The sequence below is a fragment of the Rana temporaria genome, chromosome 3 (genome assembly GCF_905171775.1).
Source record: "Rana temporaria chromosome 3, aRanTem1.1, whole genome shotgun sequence".
Lineage (NCBI taxonomy): Eukaryota > Metazoa > Chordata > Amphibia > Anura > Ranidae > Rana > Rana temporaria.
The window spans coordinates 282326797-282354415 of NC_053491.1; the positions used below are offsets into that span (position 1 = coordinate 282326797).

A 27619-nucleotide genomic window follows, 5' to 3' on the forward strand; every position below is an offset into this window, starting at 1 on the left:
AAAAAATCGCTGATCGCCGCCATTAGTAGTAGTAGTAGCAGTAGTAGTAAAAAAAGTTTTTTTTATAAAAATGCAATAAAACTAAACCCCATTATATAAATGCTATACATTTTGCGCAACCCAATCGATAAACGCTTATTGCGATTTTTTTATTTAATTTTTTTTTTACCAAAAATAGGTAGAATACGTATCGGCCTAAACTGAGGAAAAAAATTGTTTTTTTTTATATATTTTTGGGGGATATTTATTATAGCAACAAGTAAATATTGCATTTTTCAAATTTGTCGCTCTATTTTTGTTTATAGCGCAAAAAATAAAAACCGCAGAGGTGATCTAATACCACCATAAAGCTCTATTTGTGGGGAAAAATACGCCATTTTTGTTTGGGAGCCACGTCGCACGACCGTGCAATTGTCAGTTAAAGCAACGCAGTGCCATTTTGGTCCAGGTCTTAAGTAGTTAAGCTCCAAACTTCCAACTCCGTGCTCGCCTGACTCTCCAATTCTGCATCAGAAATCTTAAGCTGATGGTAGCGTTCCTTTGAGACTTTTCCCCTTCGACTCCAGGCCCATACAACTCAAAATCCAATTATTGGGAGTTAAGTCAGTCCGTTCCATGAAATGACTGATATGCCTCACACTAAATATCAAATTATCCCTGACCTGGTTATTCAAAAATTCAGCTCCGGGGTTAGCAAAATTCTTCCTTTTTGCTATCTTGTAAAATCCTCAACTGATGCCAGCCCTTGAGCTGGTGAGAAGTTATAAACCTTTGGTTAGTGCAGGCTGCTTGGACATTGGGAGATGGGAATCTTGTCTCCCATCAAACATTCTGTGGCTTTTGGCAGTTTAGTTGTTCTTCTCTGTATACACCAACTGGAGGGTCCTTGGACCAGCATTGAGTAGGACAGTAATATTTATTGTGCAAGAGAAGTGTAAAGAATTCTGTGCTCAGCTGTACTTCCTCAGCCTCCAGTGCCTGGACCGATGGGAATGGTCCTTGTACTTAAAGGTAATCCAGGATCTGGATGTTGTATGTGGACCTCCTGGCCTCCCAGATTCAACAAGCTGGACAGGTTTGTCTCCAGGGACAGAAATCATCTGGCAGAAGCCATGGTGTCTCTAGCTCCATGGAATCACTACAGCCTAATCTATGCATTTCCCCTGAATCTCCTTTCTTATCTGTTCAACAGAATTTTTTTTTTTTTTTATTGGTTTACTTTTTTATTCTTATTAGTAGGAATGTAAACCTAAAATAGTGAAAAACAGCAGCTAGCACAGCAAAAATAGATCAAGAGAAATTGCAAAACATACATACAAAGAAAATTGTAGCGCTAAATATAAGGAGATATCCATCACAGGATATCTCCTTATATTTATCGTAGATAATATTAATTAAAAAGTCATTAACACCACACGATAGTGCCAAAAAAAAAAAAGATGTCCATAGACAAACTATATGTGCCAACAAAATATATACATAAGTCCAATAAACTCTTTCAAATAGTGACTGCAAAAATTGATTGATCCACCACGAAATGTCTCAAGGCTTACCGGACAGATTGAACCCAGGTGAGCATATACCCACTAGGTCAATCGAGCTTGTTAAAGGTCCCACAACCATATAAGGGATAGCTTTAGATGTCTCGATGTAACCTCGGATGTAAATGTCCTGAAGACCTGCATAGAAATTCACATGAAATGAATATAGAAGGCTCAGCCACTGTTTTTTATAATTTTTTGAGCGCTTCTTGCATCACTGCAAATGTGAGTGTACTTTTTTTATTTTATTAAATACTTTGGAATAGTTTTCAGAATTACGCTATGTGCGCCTCTTCTTTTTTCTTCTTCCTTTTTAATATTTATGGAATGGACACCATGATATGATACCCCATATATGAATTGGAGCCTTTTCACTGAGCCTTCTATATTAATTTGATGTGAATTTCTATGCGGGTCTTCAGGACATTTACATCCGAGGTGACATCTAAAGCTATCCCTTATATGGTTTTGGGACCTCTAACAAGCTTGATTGACCTAGTGGGTATATGCTTACCTGGGTTCAATCTGTCCGGTAAGCCTCGAGACTTTTGGTGGTGGATCTTCTATCAATCTTTCCAGTCACTATTTAAAAGAGTTTATTGGACTTATGTATATATTTTGTCCATAGACAAACTAAGTGGCAACATCTCCTTCTTTTATTTTTTTTTTATTTTTTTTGGCACTATCGTGGTCACATGTGGTGTTAATCACTTAATGAATATTATCTATGCTATCCATCACAGGATATCTCCTTCTTATATTTAGCGCTACACTCTTCTTTGTAGGAATGTAAACATTCCTTGTAGAGTAAAAAAGCATGACGGGACCTCCTTAAATGAGATCTTGGGGTCAAAAATACCTCAGATCTCTTATTTACACTGAAATGCAATAAGTAATTTGAAAAAAAAAATCGCCTTTTAAGAACATTGGGTGGAAGTGATGCCAGTCAATGCTATGGAGCTGGGTGGGGGGCATTTTCCCCTCACTCAGCAGCCAGTCAAAGCAAGAGGGGGAACTTGATTGTCTCCGCTACTACTGGTGGAGACCATCAGAGTGCAGCAAGAGTGAAACCGCTGCAGAGACCACTTTTATCTGAAAGAGGGACCGCCCGCTAAAGATGATGATACCGGGGGTTATTGTAGCTATCTGCTGCTATATCACGATATTCCTCTTCGAAGTGCTGATGTAGAATAAAGTCGGTCGAAAAGTTTGAATGTGATTGCTTAATTCTGAACATAGCTACATCCCCAGTTAGAGGGTGTGCACACTTACGCAATCACATTATTTTTTTATTTTTATTTTTACTTAAAACCCCCCCCCCCCCCCCCCCCCGCAAAAGATTTCAGTTCGTTTTTCAGTTGAGTGGTACAGTTTATAGGCCACATTAAGGCCCCTTTCACACAGGCTTTCCGATCTGGTCCGCCTGTTGGATTTTCAGGGGGACTTGATTGGATGCTCCATTCACCCCTGTGGAGCCGTGGATGTCAGCGGCGACCTGTTTTTTGACATCCGCCGATATCTGATACGATCCTGTCCGTGAAATCCAGACGGGTGGACCTGTCTGAGCTGGCCAAAGCTAGTTCTAGAGTGATTATTCCACATTGGCACAGCTCTTACTGTGGGCTACTCTTACCACCATATGTGGAGAACCTCGGTTATGAGCAACGATTACAAAAATGTGTTCTTCTCCCTGGAGAATAGTCACTTCAGAGGGGATGTGATGGCGGTGTACAAATTTTTAAATGGTGACTATCTTTTGACAAAAAAAACATTTTATTGGCAGATCTCTAAAGAAGATGCATGCCCAAACAATGAACTTGGATGAAAGGTGGTTCAATCTTAAACTGCGTATGTGTCTTTTTTTTTTTTTTTTTTTTAAATATACTGTTAGAGCAGTAAAGATGTGTAACCTGCTTGCGCAGTGATGTCAGGAAGGAGTACTGTATAGGGATACAGGAATTGTTAGAAACGCACACAGATGTATTGGTGACTATTCAACTTTGACAACTATGTAAACTAAAGTGTTAACCACTCCTGGATTTTTATACTGATTAACCTAAGAGCAAAAAACTGTCTAGAACTTAGAACTTAGTAACTACTACCACCAGGGGAAGGCAATCTGTGAGAGGTAGAGATCCACCTAAACAACATGGGAGAACTCAAAGATCACTGGGAACAGGGTCTTGTTAATGAGGTAAACCTAGTAAGGCATTTTAGAAGTTTTGACCTGCTTTCATAAAGCGCACCAAACATGCAGGATAAAATAGAAGGCTATTGTTAAAGCGCAGGTAACCTACAGGAAAGCTGGGTTGGTATGCTGCACCTGCAGCGCATCAGTGTGAGTACAGCGTAATAATTATTCCTCTCTTAAAGAGGCTGTTGTGCCCCTAATAAAGGCACAACTGCATCTACATGGGCACAATAGCTGTTTTATGCAATGCTGCATCATGTTGTAGATCCCGTGGCTACCAGGAATAAGGGGCAGTGTGGTGTTGGTATCAATCCACCTGGCATTCCTGACAGAACTTTAGAAGATGCATCACCTTATGTGGCTGGCCGATGCCTCCACGGAACTGCTGTTGCCATGGCTCTGCTTCCTCTGCGGCTGGCACCATTTGCCTGGAAGTACTCCCTGTGCTTTCCCTGCACCTTCATCCAGGGCATGTGGTGGCAGGTCAGCAAGCCCAGGCGATTTACCATTCATCTGACTGTGATCGACTGGTAGATTGCGGTACATGGGTTGGCGACCTCAGCTAATAATGTGTCGTAGAGGCTGAAATGGGAGAGCACCTTCTGGCATGTATATGCATTGCCTTACTAAGAGTGAACCAGATCTGTCCTATAAGAGTATGCGATGCATGATTGTAATTTTAAATAGATTGATCCTATAGATGGCATGACTAGTTTTAAATGTGGTCATTTAGAATGGAACGGTATTTGAGAGCTTTGCATAAGTAATTCGCTTTGCATGCAGAGATTTAAATTTTATAGCATAATTAGTACAAACGAATAATCCTTTTCTTTTTCCTTAGAACACTTCAGTAATGGATGATCAAAATGAAGATGAATCTCCAAAGAAAAATACTTTATGGCAGGTAGGAATTTAAGATTTGTTTCTTAAAACGAAAAGGTTAGTGTGTTGGTTTGTTGCGTCACTTCCGGTGTCCGTATGCATACGGACACCGGAAGTGACGCAACAAGGTCCCGAGCTCGCTGCTCGTTTTTATGCAATGCACTTTACATCTTTTGAAATGTGAGTACCCTTTTTATCTAAATAAACTGTTAATTTTAAAACGCCAAACGGTACTACACCAAGAGGCTCTGTATTCTCTTATTTCTCCATCCATATTCGAGCACCCTAGTGGCCCCCCGCATCCACACATTACTGTAAACGCTGGAGAAGGAAGGAATCCCCTCCCCCACTTCGAATGACCTAGCATTCCACCATATCTTTTAATGCTGCTTACCTTACAGCAGTAAGAAGGTAGTACACCCACGGGTGTTACTTACACCAAAGAGACACCTCTCACAGAAGTCACAGTGCCACCTGTTAGGGCGCCAGCAACACTACACTCTGCACCCTGGATCCAGAGGAATTGATTTTCCCCTTCTGAGATTCGCCAGCACTTTAGCACCTTTTGCTACACTCACAATGGACTTTATTTCCATTTGTTTCTAATTCTACATGCATTGTTTTTATTCCAATTATTATAAATTTTTGAATATTTATCATCATTGCACTTTATAGCGTTGCACCTGAAGTCACTTTGCAGCACAGCAGCACTTTATATATTTATATAATTTTATATAATTTATTCTCTCTGCATTCATATATCTAGGTTTATATGTTATTTCATGAGGGAGGACAACACCACTATTTGATTTTTTTGAAAGTATGGCGATGACGGCCATTTTATTTTCTAGGGCGTTAGAAAAAAAATGTGTAATGTTTGGGGGTTCCAAGTTATTTTCTAGCAAAAAAAAAAAAACTGTTTTAAACTTGTAAACACTGAGTCTTAAAAACAGGCAAGGTCCTTAAGTAGTTATAGCAGGACTTTTCTTTACTTTTTATCCTGTTTTTTATACCTTCCTAAAACAGTCAATTTTTCGGTTGGCACTCTAGTTTCTATGATATTGCCAAGGCATTTTTAAATGAAAGGGTTATTTCTCTTTTTTTGTTTTGCAAGATCGGTGGCTGCTTTGCCTTGTACTTCAGCAGCCACTGGTCTTGACACAGCCCCGCTGCAGTTCTTTCTACAGCGAGTAGGAAGTGAAGCAATCCCTGCTTGCTCTAGTGGGTGGACCAGTGAGGCCAAGACTAGCGGTCTGATCCGCCCATGGAGCCAGAGTCTTGGGACAGTCCACAAGAATCCTATTTCTTTACAGGCTAGAAGTCTCAGGCCCCTCCTTCCATCCAATAGTAGCAGTATGGTCTGGGGCAGCTGCTTTTTTACTCTGGACTCCTCCCTGGCTGCAACCAAATGGGAAAAGTGCCTTGGCATTCAGTCCTATTTTGTTAATGACAGCCAGCATAGACAGAGTTCACAGGCTCCTAGGACGGCAACCCTTTGTGTGGTAAAACCAATTACAAGTTACATTCGCAAAAGTCCACCTGTGACAGTCACATCATCTGCTTATGTATGTCGCTGAGATCCTCTGTATGCTGCTGTCACTATGACACTACAGCTGGAGTTGCAGCTCCTCTAGCAGAGCACATGCTTTCCTAGCACTCACTCAACCCTGGCTGATGGGTATCAAGACCCGGAGCGTGGGCGGGTGCTCTCAGCTGTCGGCAGAGCCAACTCTGTGCACATGGGAGGGGAGGACAGCGGCAGGTAGTCTCTGCTAGCCGAGTATGTGCTCGGTTAGAGGAGCTGGAGCCTGAAGTGTCCTCTCGATGGCAGCATACAAAGGTGCTCAGCGACGCACAAGCAGTGGAGGATCCTGTCATAAGGAATTTTGTCAGTGTAACTTTTAATTGTTTTACCACACAAAGGGAGCCTGTGCGCTCTTTTCTTTTTTCTATGCTGGCTGTGATTAACAAAAAGGGTTTCATACTCAGGCACTTTTGTTTTCCTCTTTGGTTGCAGCCAGGGATAAGTCATGAGTCGGCGGTAAGTAAACTAGCATCTTCTGGTGTTCTAAAACCTCAACAGTAGTTTCTGACAGGTACCATTCCCCACTTCTGGGAGATAAGGACGCGGCCCTGTGTCTCGAAAGTTTGAGCCCCTCCTCCTCCTTCCCTCGCCGCCGAACCAATTGGCACAGCACACTATGCACATGCGCAGTAGGGAACCGGCTGTGAGGCCAAAAGGCTTCCCCGTTGGGTTCCCTTAACGGGCATGGCGGCGGCTGCACCCAATCTGAAGATTGCCTAGGATGCTGACATTGTGGGCTCCCTGGACAGTTAAGTGTCAATATGTTTAAAAGTCAGCAGCTGCAGTTTTTGTAGCTGCTAACTTAAAATTTGAATGGGAAATAAATTAAAACGCATGTGCAGGAACACAGTGAATGCAGAGATTGTGGTATAAATAAGTCCTAAGAGTTTAACCAATACCCATCAGCATACAATATCACACAAGAGTATACCCCCTCACATTTTTGGAAATGTTGTATTATATCTTTTCATGTGACAACACTGAAAAAATTATACTTTGCTACAATGTAAAGTAGTGAGTGTACAGCTTGTATAACAGTGTAAATTTGCTGCCCGCTCAAAATAGCTCAACACACAGCCATTAATGTCTAAACCGCTGGCAACAATGAGTACACCCCTAAGGGAAAATGTCCAAATTGGGCCCAAAGTGTCAATATTTTGTGTGGCCACCATAATTTTCCAGTACCCTCTAGTGGCAACCCGTAAAGCTCCATGCGAGAGTCCTCTTCCACTCCTCCAGGATAACATCACAGAGCTGGTGGATGTTGGAGACCTTGTGCATTTTCCACCCTCTGTTTTTGAGGATGCCCCCCACAAGATACTCAATAGGGTTTAGGTCTGGAGACATGCTTGGCCAGTTCATCACCTTTACCCTCAGGTTTTATACAATGGCAGTGGTCATCTTGGAGGTGTGTTTGGGGTCGTTATGTTGGAATACTGCCTTGCGGCCCAGTCTCTCAAGGGAGGGGATCATGCTCTGCTTCAGTATGTCACAGTATATGTTGGCATTCATGGTTCCCTCAATGAACTGTAGCTCCCCAGTGTGTTGGTAGCACTCATGCAGCCCCCGACCATGACACTCTCTCACCACTATGCTTGACTGTAGGCAAGACACATTTGTCTTTTTACTCCTTACCTGGTTGCCGCCACACACACTTGACACCATCTGAATCAAATAAGTTTGTCTTGGTCTCATCAGACCACAGGCCATGGTTCCAGTAAACTCAACCTCTGCAGAAATGCTGACAGCGCTTATGCCTCCATTTCCCAAAGCCAACCTCTGGATGGGACGCTGAGCACGTGCACTCAACTGCTTTGGTTGACCATGGCAAGGTCTGTTTTGAGTGGAACCTGTCCTGTTAAAACGCTGTGTGGTTTTGGCCACCATGATGCAGCTCGGTTTCAGGCTCTTGGCAATCTTCTTAAGGCCTATATGCCATTTTTATGTAGAGCAACAATTTGTTTTCAGCTCCTCAGAGTTCTTTGCCATTAGGTGCCATGTTGAACTTCCAGTGACGAGTATGAGAAAGTGAGAGCGATACCAAATTTAACACACCTGCTCCCCATTCACACCTGAGACCTTGTAACACTGATACTGGGGAGGGAAATGGCTAGTTGGACCCAATTTGGACATTTTCACTTGGGGGTGTACTTGCTTTTGTTGCAAGCGGTTTAGACATTATTGGCTGTATGGGTGTGTTATTTTGAGAGGACAGCAAATTGCTATAATGTATAGTAGTGAGTGTACAGCTTGTATAACGGTGTCAGTGAAATTTCTTCAGTGTTGTCACATGAAAAGATAATATAAAATAATTACAAAATTGTGATGGTCGTACTCTGTGATGTAGGAAACCGGAAGCTTCAAGAATTTAGTGTCTTCAGGTTTCGGTTGATTTATTGGCCTTACAAGTCAGCAGCTGCTTGTAAACATTCAGTCAAATTGATCTGTTTGATCTGAGGTTTTGGAGGGCAGAGAAGAGCAATGGGGTCTAAAAGGGCACCAGATCTTTCCATAAAGAGGACCTGCGACAGCCTATGCCATCTCAATGGATAGTGATCATCCCTTGTAATACCAATCAAGTTAAAAAAATTGTTTTAAATCGTATTTTAATTTGTGTTCACATGCAGATTTGCACATTGGTCCCACAAGCATATGTGAACAGTGATCGCTAGGGATGCACTGATCTCTGTATTGGTGCCGATAGAGCATTTTCACGAGTACTCGTAAAAATGCTTCGATACGCAAACTACAAAATGAATGGCCGCAAAATGCAATTTGCGCAAAAATGTGGTTCGAATACTGTCCAAATCACATGAAGCACCACTTCTGTGTAAATCCAGGCTTGTCATAGTGAAGTTCCCAAACAGGAGCTGTGCAGGACATCTCCCTGCATGACGGGTTCCACCAGTTCCGTGTCTCATTCTGACTGCATCTCATCCCGCCTCTCCCAAGTATCGGTACTCTTACTCAATGATAAAGGAGGGTTTTGGGGCATCCCTGATTGATCGCACCGCACGTGAGGTTTTGACACGAATGTCAGAGTGAGAGCTCCTGTGTAAAAATGATTGTGGAATAAGAATATGGCATATACACAGAAGTAAAAGATCAAGATTTTGGCTTATAAAAACATTCTGTTAATTTTGGCCAGTGGTCTTTAAACTGGGGGCCCGGATGTGACCCCTGGTTTTTATCTGACCCTTGAGGCATAATTCCTTCCACTAACCCCAACGATGGGGCACCATTTCTCCCTTATTAGAAATAATGGGGCATTGTTTACTCCCCATGGGCATAGTCCCACCCCTCTTAAGTCTGAAGGACAGTAGACTGGCCCTTTGTTGAGAAAGTTTAGAGACCACTGCTGTAGGCGATGGGTCAGAGAAAATTGCTAATAGAAAGAGAAGGGAGAGAGACGAGCAGGAAAAGTAATGATAGTAGGCAGAATACAAGTGCGGCAGTGGGACTCGAACTGCCGTAAGGGTGACAAGGGGGAGAACCCTAAATGTATCATCTAACACTTAAAAAGCGGTAGATATGGTATATGTAGTAAAATGAATGAGGTCCAGGCAAGGAGTTTTGGCTAAGGTTGTAGGCGAGTCCTTGGCACAAAACGGCAACTGAGGTAGAAGGACTTAACCACTTAACGACCACTGCATGTAAATAAACGTCGGCAGAATGGCACGTCCAGGCAGATAGACGTGCCGTTACGTCCCTGCCTAGACGTGGGTCGGGGGGGCCGATCGGGACCCCCCCGGTACATGCGGCGGTCGGTAATCGTCTGGGAGCGATCCGGGATGAGGGGGCAGCTATTCGTTTCTAGCCACCCCCTCGCGATCGCTCCCAGCGAATCATCTGCCGCCTCTGCCCGCCCTGCTTGTGTAAGTGTAAACACAGGCAGGGGGAAGTGATGTCATCTCTCCTCGTGGCGGTCTTTTTGACCGACGCTGAGGAGAGAGAAGACATCAGAACTGTGAGTTGCACTTAACAGTACACTGACACAGTCACACATAGGCACACAACCCCCCCAGTCACCCCTCCCAGCCCCCTGTCAGTGTCACTGATTGCAGTGATCATTTATTTTCTGATCACTGCATTGTGTCATTTGTGACAGAAAAAAGTGTTAGGGCAGTTAGCTTTAGGCCCAGGGTAGCCCCCCACCCCCCCTAAATAAAGGTTTAACCCCTTGATAACCGCCCTAGTTATAAGCTGTGTAAATTCCAGAAAATGTACCCTCGTTTGTAGACTCTCTAACTTTTGCGGAAACCAATAAATATACGCTTATGGCTGAATACATTTTGGCCTAAATGTTTGACTAAAATTTAGTTTATTCGATATTTTTTACAATTTACGGACTTTTTCCATTATATCGCAAAAAATAAAAATCGCAGACGCAATCAAATACCATCAAAAGAAAGCTCTATTTGTGGGAAGAAAAGGACGCAAATTTTGTTTCGGTACAACATTGCATGACCGTGCAATTACCAGTTTAAGCAGCGCAGTGCCAAATTGTAAAAACACCTTTGGTCCTTTAGCTGCATATTGGCCTGGGGCTTAAGTGGTTAAGAGGGATTATTGAGAGGAACTTGGAACCAATTTTTGGGCATGTAAATTATACAGGCGAATTGCATAATACAAAAGTTTTTGGACAGGTGGGCGTGCCCACCAAACCTGAAGAAGAGTTCTAGGAGATGCATGACAACACCAGCAGGAATTGGATTGGGATGGAAAAATACAATACAATTTAGAGGGGAAGAGATGACATCCTGAAAATAACTAGAAATTATGTTCTTTGGTAGCGGAATCAGTAGTTTGTGTTAACGAAAATCTGTCTCCACTCATCAAGTGAAATTGGTTGGCCAAGTAGGGGGGTGAGACCTGAAAAGACATGGCTAGGTAAAATAGTTTATATCTTAGAAATGGTATGAGTCTGGGATGAAGAAGTTACACAACTGCTTGAATGGTGTAAGAGAATGGTGCAGTTTTATTGTTGGTAGGGATCTGGGAGAGCTTTGCATTTGAAGGAATGTGAACCAGAGGCCTCTACGGGTGCTACGTATAATTTGTAGTTTTGAGAAAGAGAGTAGGGAACCAGTATTGAGGACATGTTGGATTTGCCGCCAAAAGGATCTGTCCCTGTTCAAAAAAGTGGAGACCAATTGGGAAGGAAGGGTTGTCCAAAAACTGGGGGGTGGGTCCGGGAGTGAGGATGAATGAGGCAAAGAGTGAAGATAACTATGCCAATCATCCAGGACAGTACCAACAAAACACGGTTGTTGAGAGTAGGACCCTATCTTGCCAAGGAAAATCAAGAGAGCAGCCTTAGGTTGGAACAGAGGGGAGTTAATTACTTATTGAGCGGATGGAACCAGTCCAAGATGCAAGAATATAAGGCAACTTTGTGATAATGCTTGAAGTCTGGTCGACCCATACCTTCAAGTGATTTCGGGGGGCTTAGAAGTTGGCTACCAAGGTGAGACATGGGTGCCTAATTTTTTAAGATTGTGGTAATCTGATAGGAAGTGTTTGGAATAGACATAAATATTTTGGCAGAGCATCCATTTTAATGGCATTATTATAGCCCAACCAAGACAAAGAAAGCAAAGCACATGATTTTGGGACGCAGTAACAGAGGGGCATAATTCAATTCACAAAGGGGCGAGTGTGTTGTAGGGATTTTACCTCCCAATATTTCATGCTGAAAGAGAAATTTACGTCTTGAGATGAGACTTCAATTTCAAGTAAAGAATATTTCCAATTTTTGTCGAGTTAACTTTAAAATTGTTAAGCCGGCCAAAGGTAGTGAATTCTTTGAAGTATAAAGGCAAAAATGTTTCTTTAGTTCTGGATATGGTGCAGAACGATTAGAACACTGGTCAGGTTTTTATTGCAGTCTGTGTCCCTGTTGGGGAGATTTCCCCTCTCTCTATTAGACTTTCACTTCCTGTTTGGCTAGGGGAGTGAAGAGAAATCTCGGCAAAAATAAAAATCTGGGTTATTTAACCATCCCCTACTTTATCCAAAATGTAAAACAAGTTTTGCTTATATTTCTACTTTAACCACTTGAGGACCGCTGCACGACTATATACGTCCTTACTTTGATATCTCGGTGCCACAACTGAGGTATCCGTCTCTTCAGGCGGCGGCCCTGTAAACGATAATGGTGGTCTCTGCGGCGAATTCGCAGCAATATCACCGTTATAGGCGGCGGGAGAGGGGCGCACCCTTCCCCGCTTACCAGAGCCTGCGGAGGAGGCGACCGGCTCCTCTCTCGTGCTAGGCATGGATAAGAGTGTGGGTAAGATGGCCCCCACTCGTATCCATACCTTATCAGGGCGGAAGCGACGTTAAAACGTCACTTCCACCCATATGTCTTAAAGAGACAATTTTATTTTTGTCATTTTTTCAATTGACAGGTTTTTTTTTTTTTTTGTTTTTTTTGCATTTTAGTCTAAATATGAGATCTCGGGTCTTTTTGACCCCAGATCTCATATTTAAGAGGACCTGTCACTCTTTTCCTATTACAAGGGATGTTTTTTTTTTTTTTTTTTTTTTACATATTAAAAAAAAAAATATATATATATATATAATGTGTGCCCCGTCCCGACGAGCTCACGTGCAGAAGCGAACGCATACGTGAGCAGCGCCCACATATGGAAACGGTGTTCAAACCACACATGTGAGAGGTATCGCCTGCAAAACATGCAACCTGTAGAATTTTTTAAATGTCGCTTTTGTCCTTTAAAAGTGCGCTTGTAAGACTGCTTCGCAAATACGGTGTGACAAAAAGTATTGCAATGACTCTAGGGTGTTAAAATATATATATTATATGTTTGGGGGTTCTATATGTTTGGGGTGTTAACACAGTCTGAAAAACGGGCTTGGGCTTAAGTGGTTAAGGATGGAAGGGATGCAAATCTTGGGTAAAGTGGTATATAGGGCAAAAGGTCATTCGCGTACAGTGCAGTTTTGTACTCTACACCCCGCAGAGTAATTCCCTGAATAGAAGTGTTATTACATATATAACTCTTGCCAGATGTTTCATAATGGCATATAGAATGGGAGATAGCGCAGCCCTGGTGCATCCCATTGTAGATGTTAAAGTGGGAGGACAGAGCCATTGGTCTGAACCGGAGCAGAGGCCAAGGTGTAAAGTACTGTTATTTTGTCAAAGCAAATTCTCACCGAGATTGCTTTGACAAAGAGGGTGAAACAGAAATTTTCAGTTAATGCGATTGAACCCCTTTCTCTTGTGTTCATGGACGGACACAGCAGACGACATGCCCCATTTGCTCCAGGGGTGGCCGGTGAGCTTCGTGCTCTGGGGCGCAAATATGACCGGGCTAATTACTGTCTCAGTAACAGTGTGCCGTGCCTACAGCTACCTCCGTACTGCTCTAGGTGTGGGTCTGTGATGGGATGCTTCCAGCAAAGATTATTCGCAGGATTGGTAAGTATGTGTCCACCCCCCCCCCGCCTCGGGGGGGATTTCTTGGGAGGTCGATCGGGTGTCCCTTTCACCCAGCCTTTATTTTCTCCCTCCCATAACTCCTCCTTATGCCTCTAAGGGCCTGCTGCAATCCTTTCCTCACCTGGGGGAGGGGGACTCCGGGCTGGTCCACTCTCCTAGGGGTTGCACCTGTGGGGGTCCTGGTGAACGTTTTTAGTGCTGTGCTCTGTGCTCAATGAGGACTTCCGTCCTTGTGCCCTCGACGATTGCATCCAAAAGAGGTTGCTTTACTTTCCTTGGATGTGGTCAGAGCTCTGCGGGTGTACCTGTATACTACGGCTTTGTTCCGGAAGTCGGACTCACTGTTTGTCTCGGCTGGTCCTAAGAAGGGTATGGCGGTCTCATCGAACACCATCTCTAGGTGGTTTAAACAGGTCGTACTTCAGGCCTATGCCATACATGGACGGACACCTCCTTTTTCTATCGCGGTGCATTCTACCCGGGCAATAGGTGCCTCCTGGGCTTTCCGACATCAGGTGTCTGTCTCCCAGGTGTGTAAGACAGCGACTTTGTCATCCGTTCACACTTTCACAAAATTCGACAAGGTTGATGTGAGTGCATCTTAGGATGCTAGTTTCGGCCGCAAGGTTTAGCAGGCAGCCGTGTAAGTTTGCATCTCCTCTGTTGAGGAGCTCTGGTTATCTTTGAGATATCCCCCCTATCCCCCCTCTTTTTGAACATTATTCAGGGATGGAGATGCGATTTAGGAGTGGAATGGAGTGCCTGCACAGATTTACCACCGATCAGTTTATTTATGCATTGTCATTTTTTTACTGACAGACCCAGTTTGAGTTGGTCTGCTTTTAGTTTGGTGGTATATTGGTTTGTTGGGCAAGGTTTTTGCTCCACTCCTATTTTTCTTTTGTTTTCCAGTGCTCTCTTTTGCCATACCAACTATAGGTAGGGGCGGGCTTTAGGATATCACCTGTCCTCTGCCTATTGATTAGCACACCTGGGCTCTCTTTCAGGAGACCTTAAATTCATAGTTAGGACTGCAGCTACACAGAGTGCCGTGTCGCAGGCGCTGCAGCTTCCCAGGTATTTGCAAATGCTTGCAACTAAATCTCTGTTTTTACTTACATCAGTTAGACAGATAAATTTGGTTTAGTGCTTTTTGGTTGACAACTTTGAGCCTGGCCACATGGTAACATTTTTTTTTCCATGTTTATATTTAATTGCATATTGCTAAAATTGCATCTCATATAAAGTCCCAACCTCCCCCATTTTTTATCTTTGGGGTGAAGTTTATTTTGATTGCTGTTCCCTTCCCTCGTTTTTCTGACACTGCTTGGGGACGTCCCTATTGTCAAGTGATTCTGCTGTGTCCGTCCATGAACACAAGAGAAAATAGGATTTTTGTAGTGGCCGTAAAATCCTTTTCTCTGTAGTTCATGGACGGACACAGCACCCACCCCTCCTTTTTGTTTGTACTGCTTTTTGACGAAATGTACAGTTTAAGGTTGTATTAACACTAGGGCCGAAACAACTAATCCATTAATCGACAACTAATTGATTATGAAATTAATCGATTAATCGGCCAGTAACATAATGGGGTTAAAACAACTAAAATTAGCCCTTTTATAGTACAAAAAAGCAAATCGCTACTGTAAATATTACTTTCACTGTCCCACAGTAAAAAATGAACCCCCTACAGTAGCGATTATTTGCTCTTTGTACTTTTTTTACCCCCATTATGTTACTAAACATCTCAGGCCCGGGTCACACCTGTGCTTTTTGCAGAAACACACTACAGTTCATTTACATGTTTTCCTATGGGACACGTTCACAGCCATGATTTTTTTTTTCAGCTGCTGCGTATTTGGAAAGGGCAAGGACTTTTTAAACACAAAACGGTGCCATTTTTTTTTGGTTCAATGGAGAACCTGCAGAAAAGCATGGAATGTGTTTTTGCGGCAATTTGTGTTTTGTAATCTGCCCAACAACAAATTGGCCCAAAAAAAATAAACGGATGCAATTTTTTTTTAAGGCTATTATCCGATCAATCGGCCAACTAATCGATTATAAAAATAATCGTTAGTTGCAGCCCTATTTAACACTTTAACAATATTTTCTGCCTAGTCCTCTCCTGTTAGAAGGGAAATACCCTATTGTCAAGTGATTCTGCTGTGTCCGTCCATGAACTACAGAGAAAAGGAATTTGTACGGTGAGTACAAAAATCCTATCTCCCCACCCCCCCCAAGTGGTCAAGTAGAGCTTTCTTTTGGTAGTTTTTGAACACCACTGCATTTTTTTTTTTTAAAGCACAAAAAAAAAACGCCAATTTTGAAGATTTTTTTTTTTTTTTTCCTGCTTTAATGCGTATCAAAAAAAGTCAAACACATTTTTTAATAAATTTAAGCCAATATGTATTCTGTTACATATGTGTAGCACCAGCCAACAAAAAACAATTTTTAAACTTTTTGGATAGCATAGTGAAGGGTTAACAAATCTGTAATGTTTGTTTTGCTGTCTGCCCCTGTTCAGAAGACTTGACCTCACTTTCTGTCCCAACGACAATTGGATTTTGAAACTTTTGGGTTGTTGTGGAAACAAGCCTTGGTGATAAAGGCATCAGTGAAGACACCCTTTTCCATTTTCTACTATAGGTGGTGGAGTGTTTTTTGTAAGCCAGCATTAATTCAAATTGTTCTTGGGTATTCAGTCTGGTTATGACAGTAGATACGGTAGATTGGGTGCTTTGGTTGATTTCTTTAGTTTAGGAACTGTGCGTCTTGAGGCTATCAAAATGTGGACTACAATAGTTCTATGCTTGGTAGGGTATTTCTCAAGGTCGATTCCTAAAAGGGTACAGCAGGAGTAAGCTTGGAAAGGTTTCCTTTAATGTCCCCTATGAAGGATGAGACTGAGTTTAAAAAGCTCTTTGGGGTTTTACAACTCCAGAGGGTGTGCACAAGATTTCCAGTTTGCTCATTACACCTCCAACAAATGTCGGATGTGGATGGATGGATTTTGGATAATTAAGGGTTTAGATGCCACCTGTTAGCTATTTTTTGGGCATTATCCCAGTGTTCGATACATGACGATGCTTTGTTGATTATTTGGAATGATTTTTATTGGTCCCAAAATACGTTTTGGTTTAAGTCTTTCCCATTTCAACAGGTGGACGTTTTTGTTTGGTTGGGAGGATAGTATGTAATTAAAAAAAAAAAAAAAGGAAATTCCTTTCTTAATCTTGTCTTTTTGGTGGGATAAACATTCTCTAATTATTGATGGTAATTCTATCTTGTTGTCAGGGTTGAAATCTTTCAATCGTTTACACTTTCCAAGCTTACTCAAGATGACCCTTTTGTAATTCAAGGGTAAATTTTAAAATCAGTAAGGGTTTTTTTTTGAAAAAAAGAACCATACAAGATTATAAACATTACATTGTGCAGCAAAAAGAATATTGGGTACAGGCTTTATCCTAACACATTTCTCTTTTCGCACAAAAGGTTACTGAGCGAGGTATACTGTACCCAAACAAAATAATTGACATTGTCATACATAGTGCTGTACCATATCACAACCAATTCTTTCTCCCTCTTACCTCAACTCAGGGAAACTTATTGAGAAGAAACAAAGTAAAAAAAATACAAAACAAAGTCTGAACATATAAGAGATAAAAAAAAAAGAGAAAAAAAAACTGATATCGCAGGAAAAATTAAAAAGGGGGAAAAGTTACACAGCTTCTATACTGGTCACACATTCAGTCAGTCAACGCAATCTGCAGGTGGCAGTACTGCTAGCACCCATCACCACGTAGAAAACAAAGACAGGTCTCACTTTCTCCGGGGATATTCATTGTATAAGCCCGCACCACAATAAGTCACGTACTCCACATGAAGGTCACCTTCTCCGCTCACCCACCCTCTACCTCAACAGTCATCCATCACCAGATCAACCGGAGACAGGCCAAGGTGTCCACAGTCTGTGAAACTTCCCCGGCCGACCCCTATGCTGATATATAGATTTCTCCAAGCGGATGGTGTCACCCATTTGGGTAATCCATTCCCTCACTGTGTGTGGCTCAGTAGCCTTCCAATGCCTCAGAATAAACTTGCGGGCCTGAAACAGGGCCCTAGTTATGGCCTGTTTAGAATTATCATCCATGGGGATGTCATCTAAGATTCCTAATATGCATGGTTTCGGGTCTGTAGGTATGGTAGTCTGAAACAGTATGTTAACTGTGGCTAAAACCCCTGTCCAATATAGGTGTAACTTGGGGCACCTCCATAGCAGATGGATTAGGGTCCCCATGATCTCTCGCGCATCGGGAGCAATTAGAATCCGATCTCAACCCCATTTTACACAACCTATCGGGCGTATAATGTACTCTAAGGAGAATGTAGAGTTGTGAGAGCCGCTGGGCCACATTTAAGGAACAAAGTTGTACCCCCTGGAGCGCCTCCTCCCACTGTTCATCCTCAAACTATATCTCTTTCCCACCTACTTGAAGCCGCAAGGGGGAAATCCCTCCAGGAATATGCTAAGAATCATGGAATAAGCTCTAGAAATGAATCCCTGAAACTGGGAAACTCCAGCCATATATTTAAATATTGGCGCCTGTGAGAGAATTCAAAGGTTCCCCCCTGACTGCGCCCTCACTGCATGTTGCAACTGTCTATAATAAAAGAGCATTGACTGCGGGAGGTGAAATCGCTCCCTCAGCTCCGGGAAGGGAATCGGTCTACCCAACATTTATATGTGTCAAGTGTGTGACTCCGCACCTCCCCCACTGCCCACCACAATCCAACGAGAGCAACTCCCTGTAATACCCATTGGCCCAGATCGGACTGTACTCGGTGAATCCCTCCACTCCCTGTAGTTTAAGTTTATTCCAAATTGTTTGCATCAGAACATAAGTGGGGAAACGTCTATTGGATTTCGCATACGCCAGAGCTTCCATACCTGTGGGCACACTATCGAGGCCGGTGACATGGCACATTAGGGCCCTAATGGGGTCAGACTACTCTCCATCCTCCCCCAGTCCCAATCCCTCCTGCATCGCCCGGGCAATGTGCTGTGCCTGAGCTGCCAGATAGTACACCCAAGGGTTAGGGAGGGCAAGGCCCCCCTCCGACTTGGGCTTCTGTAGCTGCTCCAGTCTAACCCTGGGGGGTTTAGTCAGCCAAATAAAGGATCTAAAAGGAGAGTTAATGATCTTGAACAGTTTTAGAGGGATAACCATGGTTGTGTTGTGAAGAAAATATAAGATCTGAGGCATAAAAATCATTTTTATGAGATTAACCCTGCCCACCAGGGACATCTTAAGGCGCGACCATTCTTTGACTCTATCTCTAATTCTATTTAACAATGGGGTCAGGTTGAGCATCAAAAAATCTTGCGGTTCCGGAGTAATCCAGACCCCTAGATATTTGATACAAGTAGACAGTGGCACCCTGTGTATCGACCGCTCCCCGCCGCTCTGGGCCGCGTCTAACCGCAGAAGTGAGGACTTGGTCCAGTTAATGACGAGACCTGAGTAGGTCCCAAACCTGCCGACCACTGCCATCGCCTCCTTCAGGGAGTCCTCCATGTCTCCCAGAAGCAGTATGGTGTCATCAGCGTAGAGCATAAGCTTCTCCTGAATCCCTCCGTAGTTGAACCCTTTGGAACCCTTTGGTTTGCCCTAATCAAGGCCGCCATAGGCTCGATGGCGAAAAGGAGCGGGGACATCGGCACCCTTGCCGAGTGCCCCTATGCAGGGTAAAAGATTCAGAAATGTGTCCCGCCTCTCTGACCGCCCTGGGCGAACAGTATAGCAACCGCACCCATGACAAACTTTTCACCAAAGCCAAATCTGCCCATGACAGCCCAGAGGTACCCCCATTCTATACTGTCAAACGCTTTGTGGGTGTCCAGGGACAGCAAGGCCCTATTCTCCATGGTTTCTGACTGCGTCTGGATATTTAAGTAAAGTCTCCGGAGATTTATGTCCGTGGACTTTTGGGGCATAAAGCCTGACTGTTCTGAGTGAATAATAGAGGAAATGACCCTGTTGAGTCGCAGAGCCAGGACCTTTGCTAGGATTTTAATATCGCTCTGTAAGAGCGATATCGGTCTGTAGAAACCCGGGTCCAGTGGATCCTTACCAGGCTTCAAGAGGAGTACGATACTAGCTCTAGTCATAGTCAGGCAGGCATTGTCAAGGGTAAATGTACATGTAGTTGGTTACCCTGTTTGATCCAATTTTCTACCGATAACCCCGAATTCTACAGTAGTTGATAACTTCTGTAGGGAGACGTATTTCGGATTTTTTTTCGAATCGTCTACTTTTAGAAAGCGTGTGTTTCCAAGCAAATATTGTAGCTTTAATACCAAGTAGATTGGGATTGGCTACTTTAGGAAGAATGGCGTTGGCTATTGCTAGAGCATACAAGTCATAGTTTTTAGAGGATTCTTGTTCTATGTTCAGCCAAAGTTTATCTTTCTGGGGGAGAACCAATACTTCATCTGGTCTAATATGGATGCATAATAATAATAGTTCCTAATGCCTGGTAAATTCATACCTCCATGAGTTTTATTGGTGGTTAGAATTGAGAATGCAACCCTTGGTTTCTTTTTGTTCCATATAAATTGTTTAAGTTTATTGTTTGTGTGAAGAATTAGGCAGATATTGGGACAGGAAGACATCTAAAATAGTATAGAATTTTGGGTAGAGTTTTCATCTTGAATACGGCTAATGTACCGACCCAAGATAAATGGCTTTTCTGTATATTTATTAGGTCTTTGTTAATTTGTTCTAGTAGGGGAGGAAAGCTTACATCATATATTTTTGTTGGCTGTGATGCGAGTTGTATTCCTAAATATGTTAATGAGGTCTTGTTCCAATTAAATCTGTGTTTAGTACTAAGGTTGCTAATTCTTATGTTGGGTATATTCATAGGGAGGATATAACCTTTGTTTTGGTTGATTTTGTAGTATGACACCTCCTTAAATTTTTTCTAGAGCTGTAATTACTGATGATGAAGATAATTCAGGTTTTGATAGTGTCAGTATAAGGTCATCCGCAAATAATCCTAATTTATGTTCATCTTGGCCAATGGTAATACCTTTTTATACCTGGCAAAGAACGTGTATATTTCGCTAGAGGTTCTATCGCTAGGGAGAATATTGGTGAGGATAGAGGACATCCCTGTCTGGTTCGGTTGGTTAAAGTGGAGTTCCACCCATTTTTTTATGTTTGTCTGTGCTGCATGCTCTAATCTCAGTGTTCAGAATGGACAATTTTTATTTAATTTGTTGCTTGTAAATACCTTTATTTTGTAGTCCTTCATTACTTCCTCCTCCTTATTTGCCTAGGCTATTTGCAAGGGTTTCTGGGATAGGCATCATGTTTCCCAGTAGTCCTTGCAAACCTGACTGAAACCTATTACATTGCTTGTGCACTGAGCATGTGCGAGATATGCAAAGCTGAAATCCAGGAAGTCATACAGTCTGGCTTCATGATGCCCACACTTAAGATGGCCACGGTCTATTTCTAGATTATAAACTATTTAAATGCTCCAACAACCTAACAAAACGGACCTTAGTTTACAGACTAACTTTACTAGAATACATTAAGCTTGTGTATTACAGGGGTATTTATATTTAAAAAGTGAAATTGTGGGTGGAGCTCCCCTTTAAGGACAATTTTCTGGATAATATACCCGACGAGAAAACCTTTGCAGTGGGATGTGTATATAATGGCAGGGTGAATAAAGCCTTGGAATCCAAATTTAAATAGTTCTTGAAATAAATTCCCAATGCTTCCTATCGAATGCTTTTTCAGTGTCTGTTAGGAGAAGAGAAGGCATTCGATCATTGTGTATTCGATTGATATTTAACATTCTTCTGGTGCTATCGGGAGCTTGTCTACCTTTTGACAAAGCCTACTTGGTCAGGTTTAATTAATGAGGGTTTATGTTAACGAATCTATTGGCCAATATTTTCGCATATATTTTAAGATCGGAGTTTAACAAAGATATGGGTCTATAATTCAAGTGAGATGTAGGGTCTTTTTCCTGCTTTTAGTAATGTTATTATGGCCTCTAGAAGTTCTTTGGAAAAGGTTTGTGAATTTGCAGCTTGGTTAAACATTTTGGTCAGGTATGGAGTTAATGTATCATTGAAAGCTCAATCTCCCGATAGGCCATCAGCTCCTGGTGCTTTATTTTTGGGTAGTTATGATTTTTATAGTTTCTTCACTGGAAATTGGTTTATTAAGTTGGTCTAAAGACCTGCAATCAATGGAGGTTAGAGTGACATTGTCTAGGAATGCTTTTATTTTGTTGGTGTCAGGTTGGTTGGTATTTTAGTCTTCATTGAGGTTGTATAATGCCTCCTAGTACTGGGAGTTATACTGAGGGGGGGGGCTTGTGTCTGTACTAGGGCTGCAACTAACGATTATTTACATAATCGATTAGTTGGCCGATTGTTACGAATAATCGATTAATTGGTTCATAACCTTAAAAGTATAGTGTACAATTTACTTAACCACTTCCATACTGGGCACTTAAACACCCCTCCTGCCCAGAGCAATTTTCAGCTTTCAGCACTCTCACACTTTGAATGACAATTACTCAGTCATGCAACACTGTACCCAAATGATTTTTTTGTCCTTTTTTTCATACAAATAGAGCTTTCTTTTGGTGGTATTTGATCACCTCTGGGTTTTTTATTTTTTGCGCTATTAATGAAAAAAGACCGAAAATTTTGAAAAAAAATGTTTTTTTCTTAGTTTCTGTGATAAAATTTTGCAAATTATTAATATTTCTTCATACATTTTGGCCACAATTTATACTGCTACATGTCTTTGATAAAAATAACCCACATTTTTTGGAAATTATTTGGTCTGTGTGAAAGTTTTAGAGTCTACAAGCTATAGTGCAAATCATAAAAAATTATCACATCTGATCACACCCGATGTACTGAAGGCCTATCTCATTTCTTGAGACCCTAACAAGCCAAGAAAGTACAAATGCCCCCCAAATAACCCCTTTTTGGAAAGTAGACATTCCAAGGTATTTATTAAGAGGCATGGTGAGTTATTTGAAGTTGTATTTTTTTCCCACAATACTTTGCAAAATTAAGATTTTTATTTTTTATTTCAAAATGTTCTCAAAATTGTCATTGTATTAGCTTATTTCTCTCACATAGCATGTACATAGCAAAAATGACACCCCAAAATACATTCTGCTACTCCTGAGTAGAACGATACCCCTTCTGAGTAGAACGATACCCCATGTGTGAGACTTTTTTTACTGCCTGGCCACATACAGAGGCCCAAAATGCAGGGAGCGCCATCAGGGGTTTTAGGAGCATAAATTGCACATCTAACTAGTTGACTACCTATTACACTTTTGAAGGCCCTGGAACACCAGGACAATGGAATTACCCACAAAATGACCCCATTTTGAAAAGCTAACACCCCAACGTATAATCTATGAGGCATAATGAGTCTTTTGAACGGTTAATTTTTTTCCAGAAGTTTTTGGAACATGTGGGAAAAAAAATGGAAACGCATTTTTTTACACAAAGTTGTCCATTGATAAGATATTTCCAACACATAGCATGTACATAGCAAAAATGACACCCCAAAATACATTCTGCTACTCCTCCTGAGTAAAACGATACCCCATGTGTGAGACTTTTTTACTGCCTGGCCACATACAGAGATCCAACATGCAAGGAACACCGTCAGGTGTTCCAGAGACACTTGGCATGCACATACCAAGAATTACACCCTAAAATACATTATGCTGAACAAAATGTAAATGAAAGATTACCTGTAATAGTAGCGCAGTTCTACACAGCAGGATAGCACTGGTCCAGGCAGCAGGCAGGGACTTGGTCAGCAACGTCCAGGCAGGGATACTATCCCGTCAGTGTTAGTGCAGGTGGTCAGTTCATGCAACAGGCAGAGGCATGATGGCATAGGTCCTACAGGCAGAAGTAGGGCCTCGTTCAGGACAGAATGGGGACAGGGGTAGAGGCTTCTCCCACCCAAATCTCTTTGAAGCCTCCGGGCAACCAGACCCTAATCTAGGATGAGAAAACAAAAAAATGTTTTCTTCATCCAGAAAAACTTTTCTGGCACCCCTCACATATGTGAGACCCCTGTGTTCCCACTTGTCCAGTAGCAGGGTACAAGATCAGTCCATGAGGCAGGCAAAAACATGGTCAAACAGTCCGAGGTCAGTTCCAGGTCAGGCAGAGGCAGTACAGAATCGTTAGGCAGAAGAATGGTCGAAAAAACAGTCCAGGGTCAGTTCCAGATCAGGCAGAGGCAGTACAGAATCGTTAGGCAGAATCGTGGTCAAAAAACAAGCCGGGGTCAGTTCCATATCGGGCAGAGGTATTACAAAATCATTAGGCAGAATCGTGGTCAAAAAACAAGCCGGGGTCAGTTACAGAGCAGGCAGTGGCATAAGGGGTGTGAAGGTGTGTGAAGGCAGGAATGGAGGATTAATAATTTAGTTTGGTGTGGTAACGACGAAAACATTCAGTTATACAGAGGCCTGGTTTGGAAGGACAATCAGCACAATGGTAAGCTGTGTCTCGTCTGACTCCTTGACTGGTGCATACCTTGCATTTTTTTTTACGTCGTCGGCCTGTTTCTGTGGGAGGGATTTTATCGGGAAAATGACGCTCGCTGAGACGACTTAATACATCAGATCGGATGGTTTAGGGTGCATCGTTCGGGAAAATAAGGGCAGTGATAAGGTCCTCTTGGTAGCCAAGGAAGCGTTTGGGGTTTTGGGTGGAGTTGCTGTAAATTACATAAGAATTGTATATGGGCAATTGAAAAAAATAAATGGCAACTTTTTTGTACCAATGGTACGTTCTTCTTGTAGCAAGATAGGGTTCAAGCATCTGGTCATTGAAGTCGACCCCCCCCATAAACAAATTATAGTCCTGGATGCAAGTGGGCTTTCGGATGGTGGTGCCACGCCTTCTGCGGGTTTCAACAATGGTGTCATTGTGGATAGTAGATAGCATATAGACATCCCTTCTGTCCTTCCACTTCACCGCCAGAACCGCATTGTTTCTCAGACTTGCTGATTCTCCTTTTTTCAACTTTTTGTTCACCAGGCTTTGAGGAAAGCCTTTCCTGTTGTTTCTAATGGTGCCACATGCTGGCGTCTGCTTCCGGTGCAGGTTGTGGAACAGGGGAAGCGAGGTGTAGAAATTGTCCACGTACAAATGGTACCCTTTTTCTAATAGGGGGTTAATGAGTTCCCAAACAATTTTGCCACTTGATCCCAAGTAGTCTGGGCAATTAGGGGGATTGAGCTGGGTGTCCTTGCCTTCGTACACTCTGAAGGCATACAAGTATCCTGTGACTCGGTCACACAATTTGTACACCTTCACACCATAGCGGGCTCTTTTGCTGGGGATGAATTGTTTTATTTTGAGTCTGCCACTAAATTTGATAAGGGACTCATCCACACAGATGTGTTGGTCCGGGGTATACAATTGGGGGAATTTCTCGGAAAAATAATTAAGGGCCGGATTTTGAAGAGCCTGTCATGATCTGGGTGATTTCGGGGGTGGCACTGGGTATTATCATTAAAATGTAGGAATCTCATGATGGTGAAGTATCGGGCTCTGGGCATTATGGTGGAGAAGATGGGCATGTGGTAAATGGGATTTTTGGACCAAAAGGAATGGGAAGCGTTTTTTGGGTTGAGTCCCATACACAATGTGTGGCCTAAAAAAGTTTTCAACTCCTTCACCGTAAGGTCTCTCCACTGGAAGGGACGGGCATGGTAGGACGTCAGATTATTTGCAATAAATTGCTGTGCAAATAGATTGCACTGGGCCACAATTTCGGATAGCATGTCTTCTGTGAACATTAGATTGAAATAATCAATTGGGGTGAAATTCTCCGTGTTCACTTGGATTCCTGGCTGGGCCGTGAAAGGGGGAATGTTGGCTTCTCCTGAAGTAGGAGGAAGCCACAAGGGGTTCTGAAGGGCATAGGGAAGGCTGGCATGGGTCCTGGAAGTTTGTTGCAGAGGCACTGCGGTGCTGGCGGATGGCCCTGCAGTGCTGGCGGATGGCCCTGCAGTGCTGGCGGATGGCCCTGCAGTGCTGGCGGATGGCCCTGCAGTGCTGGCGGATGGCACTGCATCCTCACTAGAACGCCTTCGTTTAGCCGGCCGGCTATCTTCCTCCTCTGAGTCACTCAGTGTTTCGCTACTGAGGGCGGGCTCATAATTGACGTCCAACTCAGAATTTGAATTGGAAAGGGACTCTGAAATGATTTGGAATGCCTCCTCAAGGGAATAGGACCTTTTGGACATGGTTGCTGGTGCAACTACACAGGTGTGTGCTAAGCCTTCACTGATGGGCACTGATTGGCGGAGCAGATTGGCACTGATTGGCGGAGCAGATTGGCACTGATTGGCGGAGCAGATGGGCACTGATTGGCGGAGCAGATGGGCACTGATTGGCGGAGCAGATGGGCACTGATTGGCGGAGCAGATGGGCACTGATTGGCGGAGCAGATGGGCACTGATTGGCGGAGCAGATGGGCACTGATGATGCTGCACAGATGTGCACTGATGATGCTGCACAGATGTGCACTGATGATGCTGCACAGATGTGCACTGATGATGCTGCACAGGTGGGAACTGATTCGCACAGGTGGGCACTGAGGTGGCGGCACAGGTGGGCACTGAGGTGGCGGCACAGGTGGGCACTGAGGTGGCGGCACAGGTGGGCACTGAGGTGGCGGCACAGGTGGGCACTGAGGTGGCGGCACAGGTGGGCACTGAGGTGGCGGCACAGGTGGGCACTGAGGTGGCGGCACAGGTGGGCACTGAGGTGGCGGCACAGGTGGGCACTGAGGTGGCGGCACAGGTGGGCACTGAGGTGGCGGCACAGGTGGGCACTGAGGTGGCGGCACAGGTGGGCACTGAGGTGGCGGCACAGGTGGGCACTGAGGTGGCGGCACAGGTGGGCACTGAGGTGGCGGCACAGGTGGGCACTGAGGTGGCGGCACAGGTGGGCACTGAGGTGGCGGCACAGGTGGGCACTGAGGTGGCGGCACAGGTGGGCACTGAGGTGGCGGCACAGGTGGGCACTGAGGTGGCGGCACAGGTGGGCACGGATTGGCACAGGTGGGCACGGATTGGCACAGGTGGGCACGGATTGGCACAGGTGGGCACGGATTGGCACAGGTGGGCACGGATTGGCACAGGTGGGCACGGATTGGCGGCACAGGGATGGCACGGATTGGCGGCACAGGGATGGCACGGATTGGCGGCACAGGGATGGCACGGATGAGGTGGCACAGGGATGGCACGGATGAGGTGGCACAGGGATGGCACAGGGATGGGCACTGTATGGGCACTTTATAGGCACAAACGTCTGCAACACTGTATCTAAACTCACAGATAATTCTCCCTCCTCACACGCGCTGTCTGTGTGAGGAGGGAGAGGCGGCAATGAGAGATGATCTCATATGTTTACATTTGAGATCATCTCCCATTGGCCGCACAGATCGCCTAGCAAACGGCCACTCTGATTGGCCGTTTGCGGCGATCTGTAATTGGCTGTGTCCAGGGGACACGGCCAAAACAGAATTTCCCCGCTGCGCGCTCGGAACGAGCAAAGGGGAGGACGTCAATTGACGTCCTGAGTTTTCAGTACCGCGCTGAAGCCGTCATTCGGCTATAGCGCGGTACGGAAGTGGTTAATATGTAAAGTTTATTGAAGAAAAAAAATGTATTCTTCAATATCTCTATGCAGTGGTAAATATAAATAACCAACTATATGGTTGGGGAGCAAAATCTCTAATCCACTCTGAGGATAACAGACATTAGAGATATACTATATGAGGGTGAATCTGGTAAATATCCGACTCTGAGATCACATTTTTTTTATTTAAAGAAAAGTATGACTGTATTGCAAATTTTCAAACAGAACT

General features: G+C 43.5%; 1 protein-coding gene across 4 annotated transcripts in view; it reads left to right on the forward strand.

Moving 5' to 3' along the window:
- Positions 1-27619, forward strand: part of FBXW11 (F-box and WD repeat domain containing 11) — a 409123-nt gene that overhangs the window by 71619 nt on the left and 309885 nt on the right. For all 4 annotated transcript variants that reach the window (XM_040344702.1, XM_040344701.1, XM_040344705.1 and 1 more), the window contains one exon: positions 4574-4636. In XM_040344702.1, coding sequence (XP_040200636.1) covers positions 4574-4636 — 63 coding nt within the window. The remainder of the gene's footprint in view (positions 1-4573; positions 4637-27619) is intronic.